Source organism: Pelodiscus sinensis, chromosome 13, assembly GCF_052426305.1.
Source record: "Pelodiscus sinensis isolate ZL-2025 chromosome 13, ASM5242630v1, whole genome shotgun sequence".
Classification (NCBI taxonomy): domain Eukaryota; kingdom Metazoa; phylum Chordata; order Testudines; family Trionychidae; genus Pelodiscus; species Pelodiscus sinensis.
Genome location: NC_143064.1, coordinates 28,126,773 through 28,144,759, shown reverse-complemented (window position 1 = coordinate 28,144,759; position 17,987 = coordinate 28,126,773). Strand labels below are relative to the sequence as shown.

At 48.3% G+C, this 17,987-nt stretch overlaps 1 protein-coding gene across 12 annotated transcripts in view; it reads right to left on the bottom strand.

Annotated features, from left to right (window-relative positions):
• Nucleotides 1–17,987, bottom strand: part of STARD8 (StAR related lipid transfer domain containing 8) — a 159,234-nt gene that overhangs the window by 85,900 nt on the left and 55,347 nt on the right. For 2 of the 12 annotated variants that reach the window (XM_075940813.2, XM_075940817.2), the window contains exon 1: nt 4,854–7,450. The exons of 9 other annotated variants lie outside the window; for them this stretch is intronic. Coding sequence is in view for 1 of the 3 variants with exons in the window: in XM_075940812.2 (XP_075796927.2) it covers nt 11,771–12,029 (259 nt within the window). In the remaining 2 variants the exon portion in view is untranslated. Of the gene's footprint in view, nt 1–4,853; nt 7,451–11,770; nt 15,354–17,987 lie in introns of those variants that run through there. One more of the 12 variants, XM_075940812.2, reaches the window with a different exon arrangement.

The window sequence follows — 17,987 nt, the reverse complement described above, 5'->3', positions numbered from 1 at the left end:
GTTTGGGTTGTGACCTAGAGAAGGAGGGGATTGGGCTGCTTGATCTGGGAGGGGATATGGGCTCAGGAGAGGAGCAGAGGGTTTTGGCTTATGTGGGGTAGGGGGCTAGGAACGAGGGGAAGGGAATTGGGGGGATGGAGGGCTGGGGTGCCAGAGGCAGGCTGTGGCCAGGAGACTTACCTGGATGACTCCCAGCCAGCAGCCCAGAATATTTCCCTGCATGTGCCATCCTCGCACAGGCTACAGGAGCCATGTGCATCTGTAAGTAAGAGTCTGAGAGGAGGAGGGAGGGTTCTTCACAGTTTCTTCAAACAGGCAGCTCCTATTGGCCAGAAACCAGCTAATAGGATTGTGCTGGGGGTGGGGCAGCTTTTCCCCGCTCCTCCTGGCTCACAGCTGAGAAACACAAACGGCCTGGCAGCCGCTTTTCTGAGCAGTGTACGGGGCATGCACAGCAAGCAGGGAGTCTGCCTGAGGCTCCTTACTGCATTCGTGGGCTGGATCCGGCCTGTGTGCCCTATTTTTTGCCCAGCCCTGTCATAGGCTATTCAAGTAACTGCTCGCAAGTTAGCCAAGCTACCAGGTGAGTGGAGCCACACTATGAAATAACTCACAAGTGGCTGTGCGCACATTAGTACTATGCTCACTTGTGTGGGGGTACCAAGACTTGGGGGGGACATGCCCCATGGCTCTTAGTGCTGCCCTAATCTGAGCTGCTTTATGAAACCTTTCCTAGTGAATTGTGGGAGAGCTTGTCTTTCCTCTGGCAAGAGGGTGGGGGGTGGAGAGGAACTGAGGGAAGGCCTTGGAGGATTAGCAGCACCTGAATGGCACTAGCCCTGCATCCATACTGCAGTGTGGACTTGTTAGCAGCTGATGAGCTGTGCAGACTGGAGTTTCAACCTATACTCCCTCTTAGGTGAGCCAACTCAATTCACAGCACCAGCGCACTAGAGGGAAGACTGTTTGTGTGTACATGGAACTCACATTAGGAGCACACTAGCGTCATAATTCAAGTTAACTCTGCAACGGAGATAAGCCTCTTGTGGGTCTGTACAGTGACCTTCATACAGAAGGGCAGAGTGCTGTTAGTCAAGATCTTGCATGTTCCTAGCACCCAAGGTGATACGTCCACCCTTCAGATGAAGTCTTGAGAAGACAGGGTGATTATACAGAGGTTATATGTTACAGGGGAGGGCTCATAGTGTCACAGAAATGAGAGATCAGGTCCTAAATTCCCTCTCAGCTGCATAGGGGCTCAGAGCAGCCAGATGGGAGTGCTGTCTCTGCCTGCTGGCCACAGGAACTCTATGCTGCTGGGGCTGGGGAGGTGTGGGAAAGGGGGGTAGTATGTCTTCCCCTAGCTGCAGCTGCTCTGTGCTGTGGGCGGGAGTGCCTTTCCCCTGGCTATGGCAGCGCAGAAGAGCCCTGAGTGGACACAAAATTGTATCTGCATCTATATTTACAAAAATGATCTGAAGATAAAAAGCAGATAACCACAAATGCACAGGGTATCCGCATCCGTATCTGCAAAAATGAACCATGGATATCCGCATTCACACCCACAAATGTGGATATCCATGGATATAAAACATCCGGATATAAAGCATGAATTTGCAGGGGTCTACAGTTCAGTGCTGAGGCCAGAGGAGAGTGCCTCTTTCCTGGCTGTTGCGATGAGAGAGGGCTGGGGTATTCCTCTCTTCCAGGGGCAGCCTGCATACTGAATCCCTCTAGTCAGAGCCTGCACACCACACCCCAATTCTCTGCTTCCTCCCACACTCCAGCCCCTCAACACCATGCCCACCACACACTGTCCATGCGCAGAACAACTTTTGTTATATGACATATCACCTCCGTATTGGTGCACATAACAAAAGTCATTCCGCACATGGACATACAAAAATAGAGAAAACACTGATTAGTTCCAAGTGTCACAAGAGCTCTATACAGACCTTTCCAAACAACCTAAACGTAGGCCCAGACTCATCACACATGGGGCACTTCTGGGATAAGGACCATGCCAGGTTTCAGGTGGAACCCAGTGTTTTCCCTCCTATTGGTTCCATCCAACAATGGACAAAAAATGTTTTCAAATAACATTTTGAGATTATGGCTTCTTCCGAACTCAGAACGTGAAGCAACATGCCTTACATGGGAACCATGCAAGACATGAAATGGAAAGTCCCTACAAGAGACCAGTGATCCAAGCCAGCTGCACTCTATATGACTCTCCATATTACTTCAATCCTCACCCTATTCTGATGATGCCTTTTGTACCAGCAATGACCAACACTGGAGGGTGACATATTTCACCCATGACCCTGCAGGCAAAAGAGATAGGCCTCTGGGCCTTTATTAATCACTGCAAGGGGACTGAATAGAGCACCTCCTGCTGTCAACTTAATTAAGGAAGACAGTGAGATAAAATCCCTAGAGCAAAGCACATAAGATCCCATACACAGAAGGAATCTATAAACTCTTAGTAACATCAACAGAGCACCATCCAGACATAGTCCCTGACCTCAATACTGATGAGCCGAGGAAAGTAATATATTTTGTTGGCCCATTAAAAGATATTACTTCACCCACCTTGTCCAGTATCTTGGAAGCAACACATCTCCAGCTAGACTGCATACTTGGTATTGATGGCACTTAATGCTGTACACATGCCTTGATCAACAATCCATGCCTACCTTCAGATGGTAAATTACCCCAACATATGCCCATCCAGGTGTAAAACACTGGCAGACTCATACAAACCACACACACAGTTATCCTGTCTACTAGCAAGCCCCACCAGGCTCTTGTAGAAATAAATGGTTTATGTAGAGAGAAGGGGGGATTCAGGATTCACTAAAGCCTCCTATTGAGGATATGCACCATTGAGGATAATGCGGACATTAGCCACCACAGTAATTCATGGGTCAACTTATCTTTGTAGCATACAAATAGCCTCAGGCATAAAGAGGTCAAATGACCTGCCCCCTAATATCGCCAGGCAATAGCTCAGTCTAGTTTAGCCTCTTTGGCCTATTGTTCAGCAGTAGGCCACCTTGCAGACTCCAGGAGTGCTGCCATACCTCTTGGGCAAAAGGCACTCTGGCTTCATCCGTCCGTCAGCATTTTCTCTTAAAATCCATTTTCAAAATCACAGTACTGTCTTTAAATGGTGGGACAATTCAAGGGAAATCCTGAAAGGTTCTCAGCATCTTTTTCACTTACCCAGTCACTTTTATATGTTTATAAAACTAAGCAACATATTATTTCTGCCCTACCAGTGTGCTCAGGTTAGGTTACTCAAAATAAAGTTTGTGGGGAAACAGTTGTTAAACTCTTTTAATAAAAATGATTGTATAGAAGGTAGTGAAGGCATATTACATACAGTATATACATATCTTATCTGGGTTTTGTATCTACTTTGTAGTTGAATCTGATGTCTCTCTCATTTAAAAAAAGCCAATACATTTCCTTAGGTATAAGGGTCTGATCCAACTCCTGTCCAAGTCAGTGGAAAAATTCCCATGGATTTTAACCAGGCCCATATTCTTTGCGCATCCCACCTTAAGCAAGGGTCAGTCAATACTGAGATATGTGGACAGAGAGGAATGAAAACATTTTCTGTGGTTTTCAGCAATATTTCAGAATAAATTAATTATACTTGAGTTAAAATCCAACAGAATTTATACCTGGATATAAGAACAGCTTGTAGGCTATTGCTAACAATATTCTCATGTATAGGCTCTAGTTTATAACTGTATCATACCAAATTCTAAAAAATAAAAGCCAACCCCCCCCCAAAAAAACACTGTAGGACAATGAATGAGAAAGCCCCAAGCACACTGAGAAACATCAGCAGGAGATGGAATGGGAACATTCTAAGAAGCATATGCATAAATCAGCCACAGAAATCCCACCACAGAAACCACCTTGGTAAAGTACTTTCAGAGCTAAGTTTATCATTGTGACATTGTAAACTATAACAGAATGGTGGCAAAGAGATCAGCCTCTACCCAGCACACAGTGATCTCCAACATAGGGCAGCAGATTTAAAAGTACATTGGTTTAGAAGTCAGGATATGGAGCTTAGTTCTTTTGCCCCTGCACTTCAGTCTAAGGTGCTGATTCAAAGCCCAGTGAAGACAACGGAATCTTTCCAATAACTTCACTGAACTTTAGATCAGAGCCTACATCTGAGCATTTTCAGTCACCAATCTAATTGCAACCAAGGTAACTGTGCCAGTGCCAGTTCCAGCGGGGGTGAGGCAGTACCTGTAGAAAAATCCATGTAGCCCCAAACAGGGAACTAGCACAGCTACTTCACTGAGGGATTTCTTATTTTAGGGGCTGCTGTGCTGTGACTGAAAAGATCAATTGCAGAACAAGTCAAAAAGCCTCACACACAGAACCTGCAAACTCCAATTTAAACACACACACTGTAGCAGCGAGAATGAAAATGTGAACTCTAGACCAACACACTTTGCCATGACTCAGACAGGGAAATCCAAAATTCAGTAACAAGTCGAGTATAGCAGGAAACTCCTGAACCAGCTCAGAGATTTTTTCCTTCCCCTGCACGGCAACAATAGCTTATTGCTACCACCGTCAATCAAGTTATTTGGACATGAATGTTCTTTAAATATCAGTTATGGAACAACAAATGCTCAACCTGACAGCCCCTCGCTATTTCTGGAAGCATTGTTCCATGAAGAGCATTATCTGCCATTACATGTAACAGATGACTAACGCATGCTGCCTTACAAAATAATTCACATTTCACACACACATACAGAGGGGCAAAGAGAGCCACGCCGAGACAAAAGTAATTGTTGAAATCCATGCTTTTGATTTACCTTGAGGTTGTGTCCTGTCTCGTTCAGCTCAAACACACTCCGTGGGGAACAATTGTGTAATATCAGCGAACAGAAAAATTGACGAGAAAGCAGCTAGATAGTGAAAATCCTTTAACTGTTCAATTGCTTTCTTTATTGCAGCAGGTAGATTACAAAATGAAGTTGAAGAAGTCATATATTTAAACATGCACACAAGGCTATTTTGCTAGCTAAGGTGCTGCTGCTCCTTAACTATTGTCAGCACAAATAAGTTTCATGCTCAGATGGCCAGACTGTAGGTCCTTAAGCAGTGGCTGTGTCCGCCCTCCACAGCTCTGGCCAATCACTGAAAAGCAAAACCAGCTGGGCCCTCCGGAAAGTTTTTTTGAAGAGGCTTTTTTCCCCCAAATAAAGCAGTCCCTTCCTTTCACAACATTTGCTTTCAGCTACTACATGGTAAGGCACAGAAGAGTGTGTGAACTTCAAAAAGTCATCTCCACAAGTGATTCTAGCACCAGAGGAGTGCCCAGCATAGCAGATAACTCTAAAGATTAAGTACAGCCAATGAGAAAGGAAGCATCCTGCCAGATATTCACACTCCACCAGTGGTAAAACAGATCATCTGAATAGCTCACACACAGAATGCAGCACTGGCATAATGAAGGCAAGTACTGCACAAGCTTCCCTCCCACAGCTCTGCTAATGCTTCTCACTTCTGGCCTCTTGAACCCCCCATTATTCTAGCACAGGGTTCCTTTCACACAGCTGTGACAATGCCCCCAATTCTACACCATAGCCTCCCCATTATTCTAGCACTGGGACTCACATGGCTGAAACTCTGCTGAAGTACTGTGGTCCTGAGCAGCAGCACACCCTGGTACTCAGGTCCAAGGCTATGTCCCCAGCAGAAGCTGTTAATCCTCTCAAACACTACCAAACTCCATGACTGTGCTGTCATGTAAACACATCCATTAGGGGCTGTGCCTTGAGATGGTCACTCTTTTTATACCCCAGGTCTAAGACAAATACAATTGCCGACCTCTGGCAGTAGAAAGCAAGCACATTAGCTCAATGACATATCTAGATGTCGTTGCAGTTGTGCCAAAACAATGTGCCAGTTCCAAACTTGGGACAGTTCCAATCCAAACCACAATTTTGCAGCTTGACCTGTCTCTAATAGAGATGTGAAAGGTTAACCAGTTAATATCACCTTTAACGGGTGATGCTTACTGGTTCTGGTTAATTGGTAGGGGCTACAGCAGCTCCCTGCCCACTGTGGACAGGGAGCTGCTTCATCCCCACAGGGCCTGCTGCGAACAAGGGCTGTGCTGGGTGCCTGGAGCTGGGCTGAAGCAGGCCCCCCTTAATTGGTTAAACTTCACATTTTACATCCCTAGTCTTTAACTCTAAGTTCTAACGAGCCACATGGAATGGGAGAGAGGTTCAAAGAGGGAAAAGCCCCTCTCACCCCAAGCAGCAGTGCAAATCCACAAGCAGCACCACAAACTGACCTATGTGCCCCAGACACCAGATCCTAGTGTTGCTGTAACCATGACTTCTGGGTATTTGATATGCCAATAAGCAACACCAAGTGTGCTGTCAAAGTCCAGTATGCCATGAGCCAGCAAGGCCATGACTAGCTTTGTAATGTAGAATGGGATCCACCCCAAACAGATGTAAAACCACAGATGTGTCATTATTATTCCCCAGAGAATATCAGCTCACCACACTGCTACTTAATACTATATAGGTTCCAGCTTTCTATTCTCAAGTGATTGCTCAATTACCCTCCTTCCCCCAATCCATCTGAAAAATGGCAGTAACAACTGCAGACCCCTCCTGTTCTGTGCCAAGGTTTGCGTCTGGATCTCTTCACTACTTGGTGGAAATGGACACTCAGAAACATGAGAGAGGCTGGCAGAATCCTGTAGCTTTAGAAAATTGGCACGAACAGGACAGCTGCAACTCCCAATGGCTCCTGCCTGATTGATACATAAATGTGGCTCACTCCCTTTTCCCTCCACAAACTGAGCCCCTGGACATACCTTAGACTGAAGACAGACTGCTCCCTAACTCCCCCTTTCAATCAACCCTAACAAGAGCCCTAGAAAGGGAATCCAGGGAGGCAAGGTAGGGCTAAGGAAGCTGGAACTCAAGTTGTGTGGCTTTTTTATTCTCTTCTCACTCTAATCACCAATGAACATTCTTGGCTTGGTATTTGTAACTGTGCTGCACAACCTCCAAGAGGGAGAGGCCTGACACTAATAATGCATAGGAACCCTCCCTCCCATGGCACAAAGAAGCCCAGGGTTACCCGATCCTGGGAATTTAAAGTAAGCTGCTGCTGAACACAGACAGACCCTAAGGTTCTCTCTAGCTCTCCCAACTCCAATCCAAATACAATGCAAAGTGTAAAGCTGTGTTATACACCCAGTTCTGAAGCACTAGCCACACTCAACTGTCCAACAACCACATTGTTCAAGCCAACTAGCTACACTCAACCAGCCAAACAGCCACATGTGACTAGTGGCTAGTGTGTTGGATACCATGGGGATAAAGGATCAGTTGCCAGAATGTGAGTAGTTGGTGCTAGGGTTACCAGATGGTTTGAAAAAAATACCAGACACACTTATCTCAGATCAGGGGTGGGGGGGACCGGTCAGGAGGGGACTGGTGCTGGTTGGGAGGGGGTCAGGAGCTGCGGGGTTCGCCAGCAGGAAGCAGGGATGGCCAGGAGGGAATTGGGGGGAGTGGGGCTGGCCGGGGGGAACCAGCTGGTGGGGAGCGGGGCTGGCCCGGGCGCATGCAGATCCCGGAGTGCTATCCATCCCGCACTTGGTAACGGTGAGGCACACAGGCAAGTATGGTCCCAGGGATTCCATCCCTTCCCCCCCTCCCCCCTGCATAGTTGCATTCTTCCTGGCTGGTAGACACACTCACACAGTGTGAGCACGTCTATCAGCCAGGCAGTACACAACAATGTACTGATACTCATGATAAAAATAAAAAAACATACTTAATTAGAAAATACCGGACATTTATATGTCCAGTATTTTCTCAATGTGTTTCCCGGACAGTCCAGTTCAAAACCGGACACCTGGCAACACTAGTTGGTGATGGAGAGCCATGTGGAAGGCTAGTATATAAGAAGGGATTTGGGGATTGGGGCTTGTCCCATGGCCAGATGCAAGGGCAGGACAGTAGAAGATGCAGAGCTGAGAGCAAAGGAGTGTAGAGTGAGAGAAATGACAGCAGAGTTGGAATAGGGGCAGAATTATGATGATCTTTGAAGACAGAGATGAGGAGCATAGACTCAAAGCAGGGAGAGAGAGAGAGCAAAGGGATTCTGCAGAAAGGAGTAGCATGATCAGAACAAGAAAAAAAGGTCCCACGTCAAGAAACCACAAACCACCTCCTCCTCTGGAATTATTGACAGGACACTGAGGGCTACTTACGTGCCCCAAGTGCCTGGAAACTTAACCATCCACTTTCAATTGGCTTTAGTTTGCTAAACCCTCTCCGGTCTCCCCCAGCCACAGGCTCGTCCCCAACCCCAAGCTTCTTCCCGTCACCCACCTCAGCTTCTTCCCAAGATCTCAACTTGTTCTGCCCTATTCCAGGTTGGAGGAAGTGGAAAGTTTCCCACTCCCTCTAAGACCACTTTCATAACCTATCTCCCTTCACACCCATACCCACACGCACCTAGCCAATGAGAGGCCTGTATTCACACAGATCTTGTCTCAACAGTGAGGGGGCTTTCTTTGCAATAAGTCTCCTACACTAGCCTTGTGAGACACATTCTCTCATTGGCCACAGACCACGGGTATGGAGGTGGGAAGAAGGGGCTGGTGGCCACTGTGGGCTACTAAAGGATAATCTGTCATTGCTGCTTCCTCTCAGCCTAAAGGGGTTGTATCTACAGCAGTGGTCCCCAACCATATGGGGTTGCCGGGCGCCAGGGGGCGTGGCCGTTCGCCCGCCAGGCGCCGGGGGGGGTGGAGGGCGGGGCCCCCCCATAGCCACATTCCGGGGCCGGCGCTCTCCCCTCAAGCGCCGCGCGCCCGGGGCCGGCGCTCTCTCCCCCCCCCCTTCCCCAAGCACCGTGCGCCCGGGGCCGGCGCTCTCTCCCCCCCCCTTCCCCAAGCGCCGCGCGCCCGGGGCCGGCGCTCTCTCCCCCCCTTCCCCAAGCACCGCACGCCCGGGGCAGGCGCTCTCTCCCAAGCGCCGCGCGCCCGGGGCCAGCGCTAGCGCTTTCTCCCCCCTCCCTGCCCCCCATGCGCCGCGGGGCGTGAATCCGCGGCGCCCCGGGCCAGCGCTCTCCATGCACCACGCACCCGGGGCCGGCTCCGGCACCGCGCATGCGCCACGTGCCCGGGGGCCAGCCCTGAGCACTTGGCGGGTGCAGAGAAATCCGTTGGGGACCACGGATCTACAGGGAAGGGGGGATTTTTCTGTGGGTGGAAGGAAGTTATTGGAATATAAAGAAAATAAGGGTTCTCTAAAGGAGACTCCGAGCACCAAAGCTGCCTGCAGGGACTTCAGCAGAAAGAGATAAAGCTTGAACACAAGAACCCCTGAGTTCTGATCCCAATTGCACACCCACCCTCTCTGCTTCTTTCTTTCCAATCTCTGAAATGCTTCTCCCCACCTCCCCAGGGTTCCATGAGCAGAGACAGGCCTGCAAAGATCTGCACTGTCCCACAGCTCTGGAAGATTAAGAACAAGCCTGTTCAATTCCCTCCTCAAAACGCGCTTCTTCAGTAAAGCCTCCTGGTACCAGTATCTGAGCCATCAGAACAGCAGGACCCATTAAAACTAAACACCTTGATGTACCCTCACCACACACCTGGTCCCTCTAGAAAGATGAGAGAACAACTGGGTTTTGCACACCTCATACTGAGGAGGCAGACCTGTGAAGAGCAATATCTCATTACCACGGGCAAGTTGTGCCATGGTCCTCCCCCTCTCCAGGGCACCCAGAGCAGAGAGCCACATGGAGCGGCCAGCTGTTTAAAGTGGCATAGGGCTGTTCTGAGCCTGAGGGTCCTGGCATGGTGGCCTGCAGGCCACATTTTGCCCATCTATGCTTCAGAGAAATGTTCCCTCTAAACTTTTCCATCCACATGAGTTTTTCCATCAACATATGGAATAATTTTTGATGGGCACCAAGGCATGTGCAAATGAGACCACCAGTAGAAACACACACAGCCCTGGGTGCTCTGCTAATCATTTGCGCAGCATTTCAATCTCTCCTGAGTAGTCGCACAAGCACACAGCTTACAGGGAACAACTGTTTTAGAGTGGTTATCACTAAGGACCCGAGCTTCAGACTTGTCAGCTGGAAATGCAGTGAACCAAGATCAGCAGTGAGCCCTTTATATGGTTCTTCCACAAGGCCCTTTCCTTCTCTGAAAACAAGATTCTTATTCACCCAAACACTACAGCATGCTCCTGCTAAAAAGTCTCCAAGCTGCCCTAACAAGATGCCTAGCCACGCAGCTCAACACAGCAAAAGGGTGCAAGGTTTGTGAGTACAGTTTTCACAAATAGCTGAGACTAGCTGTTACAATTCTAGACTCACTCACAGCCACAGCAACTGCACACAATGACATGCTAGAGAAACAAGTGCTTGCACAGTGACAAAACCCCAGGAAATCCATTCCCCAACTCAGATAACTAGGTAAAGACAGTGACTTCCAGGTGTGGTGCCTTTAGAAAGTCTTGAGCTAAATCAAAAATTCGTAGTTCCTGCCCCACTTTTTCCAGAACCTCTGACACAGAAGAGAGACTACACAGCAAAGGTTTAAGGGGAACTATTAAAATAAGTGAGAACTTCACAGCGGCTTAAAAACCTTAATCGGTTCAGCCTCATGGTGCCCTTGGACAGTTTACAGTTCAGAAACTGCAGCAAAGCGCCTTCAAAGGTTACACTACTAATCAGCAGCAGAGCTGGAATTACAGCACACATCTCCTGGCTCCCAGCCTTGTGTTTTAACCACAAGATCATCCTTCGTCTTGTAACATTAAGAGATTCGCCTTTCCCATGCAATATGAGTAAGAGGACGAGAGCCAGAACTAGAGCACAGGAGTTCCTGGCTGTCACTCAGTATTCAGAGCCCAAATGTAGGCAGCACCCCAACTCACAGGACTGTGGAATGTCAGAGATGAACTAAGGGGTGCCTGACCAGCATTTGACTCCTGTGCTCAGTCTTCCTGTACTGTGGCTTGCAGGGAACAAGTGAGCTCTGGAAAGGCTATACAAGCTTGGAGGTTGGTAAACAAGCTCCATAGGCAAGATGGAGGAGAGGGAAGATCTACTCCAACTGTGGCTTGGTTATCACCACAACAGGGACAAAAACCATTGAATCATACATCCAGGCAAGCAGAAGCAAGGCTCGCTGGGAAGATGGTGGAGACAGGAAAATGTAAAATGTACTCCTAGCATAGGTGGACTCAGTGAGGGGAAGCACAGAGAGCTAAAGCCTCATCACAGCTCAAATGGGGGATAGTTGCCAAGTGGAGCTCATTCACTTTCTGTCCTTTCTGACCTTTTGACATATGCATTAGGATTGTTCCAGAGGGCCCAGCCCTGCAGAACTGTAGGGAACACCCAGAGTTCACATAAAAACAGCCGGACCCCCATGCTTTGCCCCAAGCCTCCTCAATCAAAGTATAGGTCTGGAGTCTTAAATTTCCACCTGCCCTGCAGGTAAGGAAGGTCTTTACAGGAACTCAGTGTCATTCAACAGCAGTCAATCTGCTGGGCAGGAAATTTCTTGCAGGCTTCCAGACTGTATTTTAGCCACAAAATACCCCCTCCAGCCATTTCCTCCTCTTGTGCCCTGTGTACCTCTCCCCAGATTAAGAACACCACTCCCGAGGGGCAGGGTTTACACACACCATCCCCCACCACATACTGCCATTTCGGGTTAGCTTACCAAGAACTGATGAGCTCCAGCCACAAAAGTGTTGAAATGGGCACCTGCTCCCATCAGCTCCAGCGCCTGCCAGCCACAAAGGCCAAGTGACTTTAACTGCCCAATAGACACTGCTGTGGAAACAACCATCGCACACACCCTCCCTCGGCAGAGGAAGCTGGGACTCTCCTATCCAAACAGCACAAGGAGCCCGACGGCTCCAGACTCCAGTGGAAAAAGTGCTCAGTGCAGAGGAGGATTTCAAACATTTTCCATTCATGTTCTCATTCAAAAAGGGACCAAAGGGGGCGGAGGAGGGGCAGGAAATATCTCTGAGACACCAAACTATAAAAAGGAAGCAAGGAGGGGAGGCGCCAAACCAGCCCGTTCAACACACACCCACTCCTGTTTGCACTGGGGAAGGCCGGCCTCTGGGATGCTAAGGCAAGATGCTGGGAGGAGAGGGGAAAAAAAGTATACCATACACTCCCCCCAGCCAGGCTGATGAATGGATTGCATTGAGAAGCCTCACACTTAGGGGGATATTAATAGTTCATAACGCATTTCTGAGGAGTGGTGGCAAGCCCTAGGGCCCTGCCTTGGCCAGCACTGTTGCTCAAACAAGGAGGCTAGTGTGTGTGTGCGCGCACACACACGGGGGGGGGATGGGGCTCAGCAACACACATGGCTGGAATTCCTTCAGTTCCCAAAAGAGGGAAGGGCTGCATTGGGCACAGATGTAGTGGACAGACTGGTAGGGGCACAAGAGGAAAAGAAAGAAAAAGCAAACTTGGGGCAGCACAGCAGCAAGGAATATGGGCTGAGTACAATAACGAGCTATGTGGATTTGAAAGATGTACGTAGCAAGAAGAGAGTGTGATTGTTTTTAGAATGTCCCTCAGGCCTGTCTCTAGAAGTGATTGGTAACACTGAACAAAGGATGTTTTAGGCTGAATACTGTGGAATTTCAGGGGTAGTTGAGTTAGTCTGTACAGGATAAACTTAAAAAATCACGAAAGGTCTGGTAGCACTTTATAGACTAACAAAACATGTAGATGCTATCATGAGCTTTCGTGGGCACAGCCCACTTCTTCAGATGACTGGAACTGTCTCCCAAGAGGAGGGGGTGGGATAGTCAAAACTAGACAGGACAAATGTGTAACAGATAGATGCTAAGCTACATCTCCACCACAGCACTTCCAGCAGCACAACTGCACAGATGTAGCCGTATCTCCGTAGCCTGTTTGGTTAAGACACTGTAAGCTGACAGGAGAGAGCTCTCTTACCATCTTAACTGCTGCTTCTGCAAGAGGTGATAGCATTGTCAATTGGAGAAGCTACCCACATCAGCACACAGATGGAGATGGACAAGTGGGGCCTACCAGAGCTTTCCAGTCACTGAAGTCACTGATTCTTTGAAAGACTTGTGGAGCTGAGAGAGACGCTGCAGAGTGAATGAATTCTGACGCTGGCAGCAGTACAGGTACAGCCAGACTCAGAGAAATCCTAAGTCCATTTGCAAGGATCAATGTGTACAAAGCATGCCATATGGAAAAGGGCAGAGGGTAAGATCCTTTTAGGGGAACTAGCTCCTGCCATCTACACTGGATTCACACTCTACAGTGACCTGGATTCTATTTTGCCTTTTGCCTCAGCACCAGCCAACCTCCCATACCCTGCACCTGGTCTCTCCAGGAGGATGAAACCACTGCTGGGTTTATACACCTCACACTGAGAAGGCAGCAATATCCCATTACCATGGGCAGGTTGTGCAGAGATCAGGTGTAAATAGTGGGGTTTAAAGAGGATTGCCTTTCCTTCAGCTATCACAGTTTTTATGTAACAGTGAGAGCAGGGGCCCGGGAATCAGGACACCATTTATTGACCCCAAATCTGACACTGACTTTTTGAGTGGCCTTGAATGTATCACCTCAGTTTTCTGTGCCTCAGCTTCCCATTTGTAAAATGGGGACAGACACACTGGCTTACTTCCCAGGGGGCTGTGAGTCTTAGGTAATATTTTAAAAGCATTCTGAGATCCTTTGGGAAAAGACACTAGTGAAATGCAGAGCAGTAACTATTAAAGGAGGGCTTTCAATCTGGGTCCAATAACCCCATAACTTTGGGTTGGATCACAATCCAAACTCAGATCCGGCCAGACTAAGGTCCCAGACTCAAAACCCTGAGCTTTGAGGTGAGAGGGGAGCTTCTAAATTTGAGTCTAGGAATTAATCCTGTGTCTAGGGCCCGTCTCTGTTACTAATAAAATGGGATGGTCAGGTGGGGGTGGGCACTAAGCTCTGAGAAATATCCAGATCCCTAATAAAAGGTTACAGAACAGCTGGTGTTCTCATAGGAAAGTCAAGATCCCCTCAGGGACCCTATCATTGTGCAACAGCTTGCTCAGGTCAGAAATGGATCAGCAGGCATTGTCAAAAAGCTACTCCACTGAGGAATCTACATGACTGGTTAGCAGCAGCCTGTTGGCCACGTAAAATATAAAGTGCAGGAAGTCCCTATCCTGCTGATTCTTCTTGCAGTGTGGGGGAGATCTCTCTCACAATCCTTGATGATTAACATTCACAAGGTATTTCCTCTATCCTGGCTAGGTGTTTAGAACTCTTACCTGCAGGACTAGAGAGAGAAAGAATGAATCAGGTGCCTGAAGAAATAAATGAAATGTTTTCAAAAGAAATGCTTTCTAATTAAAGATCTTAAAGCACTTTACAAATGTTATTACTTGAGGCTTCCAGCTTCTCTGGGAGGTAATCAGTATTGTTAGTTCCACTTCTCAGATGGGGAAACTGGGGGACAGAGAGGGTGTAAGTGATTTACCCAAAGCCACACAGTAGGTCAGTAGTAGCAAAGGCAGGAGGAGAATTTAGGAGTCCTGACTCCCAGTCCTGTATTCTAACCATTATCAAACTCATCTGAACATTGCAGAAAGGTCTAATGCTGGATTTTAGTACACTTTCTACTGGTAATTGCCTTTAAGCTTGCATTTGCTTAAGGATAAGTACCCTGTGTTCAACACTCTCATATATATCCTGCATATCTAACCTCACTGTACAGTCTTAGTTGACAAGATCACTTGGAAACCCTTCATGAAAGGGTGCCCTCTTCAGGCCAAGACACACATTAGTAACAACAAACAAATCAAAACAAACAACTGAAGATCCATGGGAACCCTATGTTCACTCCCCCGGCCACCAACCCTTAAAAACATAAATAAAACCAACATATCCATCACAAACAGCCCCCCAGTACTGGGAGTGTCATTATCTGGCTCATTTCCTTCCACTGTTTATGGGGACAAAACCAAAACACTAGAGGCTGATACTCCCCAATCCAGGCTTCGGTTGTCCAGCAACATCCCTGGTCCATCGCCACCCATGGGGCCAGGAACACTGTCAAATTAGGGGGCTGAGAGTCACTGGGAGGAATGGAGAGCCTCCGATCTCTGGGGGAAGAGGAGCTCTCTGTCATTGGGGGGGAGGGGAGAGGAGGGAGAGGGCAACAGCATGGCTGCTGAAGAGCTCAGAGCCTCCCCGGACCACAGTGGAAGTGCTGAGGAGGAGGAGGAGGGACTCCGCACCCCCCCCCCCAAGTGGCAGCAGGGCTGCTTGATGGAGCTCTGCGGGAAGCAGCAAAACTGCTCAGTGCAGCGTGAAGGCCCAGGCAGAAGCACAGAAGAATGCTAGGGGGACTGTGGAGATGCTGGGCAGTAGCCAAGCCCCAGGGCGGCAGCAGAGTCACGGGGAAGAAAGTGAAGCCACCAGCAAGAGCATAGAGCCCCGGGGGAGCAGTGAAATGACTACAGGGAGAGTGGAGCTCTGGACTGCAATGGAGTTCCTGGCCACTGCTGGGGGGGGGGGGGGGGGGAGAGAAGTGGAGCCCCAGGCTGCAGCAAAATTGGGGCAGGGGGGAGGAGTAGAGCTTCCCTCTTCCCCCTGCTGTGGGGAGTGGAGCCCTGATGGCAGAGGAGCTGCCTAGGGAAAAGCAGTGCCTCTGCTGCATTGACCTCCCCTGGTCTGGCAAATTCCCTGGTTCAGACCACTCAGGTCCTGAGGAATGAGAAAACTAGAAGTGGGTGTTCTGGGCTAAGCTGCTCCGTATCCATGCATTTGGCCTTAGCTTACTAGGTAAGTAACCCAACAGCTATTGTTCATCATTCACATTTTGCTACTAACAGAGAACGAAGAGGTTTACAAGAGAATCCCTGTATCAACACAAGCTCTGGGGAAGCACAGCTGCATCCCCTCCCAATAAGTGTCCTATTTGTTTCTTTCCCTTCAGGCATCTAACTTCTGAGCACTTGCTTAATTTCATTTGCAGCCACAAACATACATCTCACCCTACCCCCTCCTCACTGCACTGGTCCCAGTCAAAAGCATATCAGAAGCTGTTTTATATTTACAAAATCCACAAGGCCACTTTTCTAGTAGTGGTTTTTGGACTTTTGCACAGAGATAGCTGCAAGTACCCGGATCCTGAAATACAGATGATCAGGGATGGGTGTTGCTCCACACCTACCAACATCAATGTGGCTGGGAAATGTGTTATGAAGGGGGATGTGTCTGTCTTGCAAGGAACACAGTAGCCAGATAGTCAGATTATAGGGCACTGTTCATAAGCAAAGAGTGTAATGAGCCTGGTTTGGTACCATTCACATAGTTGTCAGGGCTCTTAAAATACAGTCCACTAAAGCAGGGGAATTTGGATCAAGGGACTTGGTAATGGGATTCTGACCTTTTTATGTGAAATTAACTGGTGATCACAGTCCTAATCTTGTCCATACCTAGCACACACATGGAAGTTCTTCCCCCACCTCGATAAGATCCCACTTCTTGTCTTGTCAGACTCGGAGGTCCATGCTGTGCAGACAAGGGTAGACATAGTGTGGACGTGAGGGGAACCCACATTTCATCCAAACTATTTTTACAACAGTAACATTCTCCCTTTTTACATCTCAGAGAGATGGATCTACTAGCGCGACGGAAGAACCCCTTTTCTACTGTTTCTTCAAAGTGGCAGAGGCACCTTTAAGCCAGTGGATTCCAGGGACCAGGCATAAATTTGGTCCATTCTATCTCAATTCAATGAAACCAGTTTCATTCTTCAGCAATACTGACAATGGCAGAAATAATCAGGCAGAAGCAGTTACCATTTTACCAATCTCAGGGTATTTTGATGACATCAGGTGATGGGTATTTCGTTGCCATGCCTTAATATGTTGGAAATCCCAGCACTTGTATTGTGATCCCATCCATTTGCTTCCATCAGGAATTAGTCAAGAATCAATTCCCCACTTTCCAAAGGCGTGAACGGGCGGTGGGAGGAACAGACTTACAACAGCATCATTCATAGGATTTGATTTCGTGAAACAAGGGTCCTGTGTGTTTTCCAGTGTACAGGGCAATTGAAACAGCAGCCATGTACCTCAGCAAAACAGCAGGAATTCAGCTGAGGAATCTAGATTATGCAGCCACTGCTGAACCAAAGTAAAACATCTCCAGCCACTGCAAGGGGGACAAGTTACTGAGCAAAGAGAGAAGAAAATACAAGTTCTGTCACCCTAAACTCCAGTTTCTGCTTGATCCTGTTCCCTTTCAAATCAAGGGGGAGGGAGGTTGCTGCTGAATTCAATGCAAGCCAGCCCTGAAATTGCATGTCAATCAGTAGCCCACAGGGACCACCACAGGCAAGGGGATGATAAAGAAGCAAGTCTTGCCAAAGCATCTCAGAGCTCTCTGGGTCATGCAGTATCAACCTGGTTGCAGCTGGCCAGGCAGAACAGCCTGGGTGGGAAGTGGTTATTGTGTTTTGCAATCAGCTGACCACAAAAGAAACCCACCTGGCCATGGTAAAAAGGGGGAAGTTGGGAGGGAGGGAAGCTGAGACTGGTGTATTGTTCCCAAGCTAGTGGGGGGTGGCTTGCAAGTCTAGAGCAGTGTTTGTCAAACCTGATCTATGGTCAGGAAGCAGAGTCCATGTTTACTAAAATAAATGAAAAGGAACAGCCACAAAGCAGACAAGAAGTTGGCTAATCCCACAAAAATCCTTGAACAGGGGCTGTCTGGCTTGGGAGCAGCGATGGCATTTGAATACCATATCCTCAATAAGGATGAACATACTGAACCCTGCAGCACCAGTACTACGCTATTCCAGAAAAACACTCCTGCCCTTCTGAGCTCTCTCTCAGCACCAGTAAGGATAGCCCTCCCACCATGGCGTCATC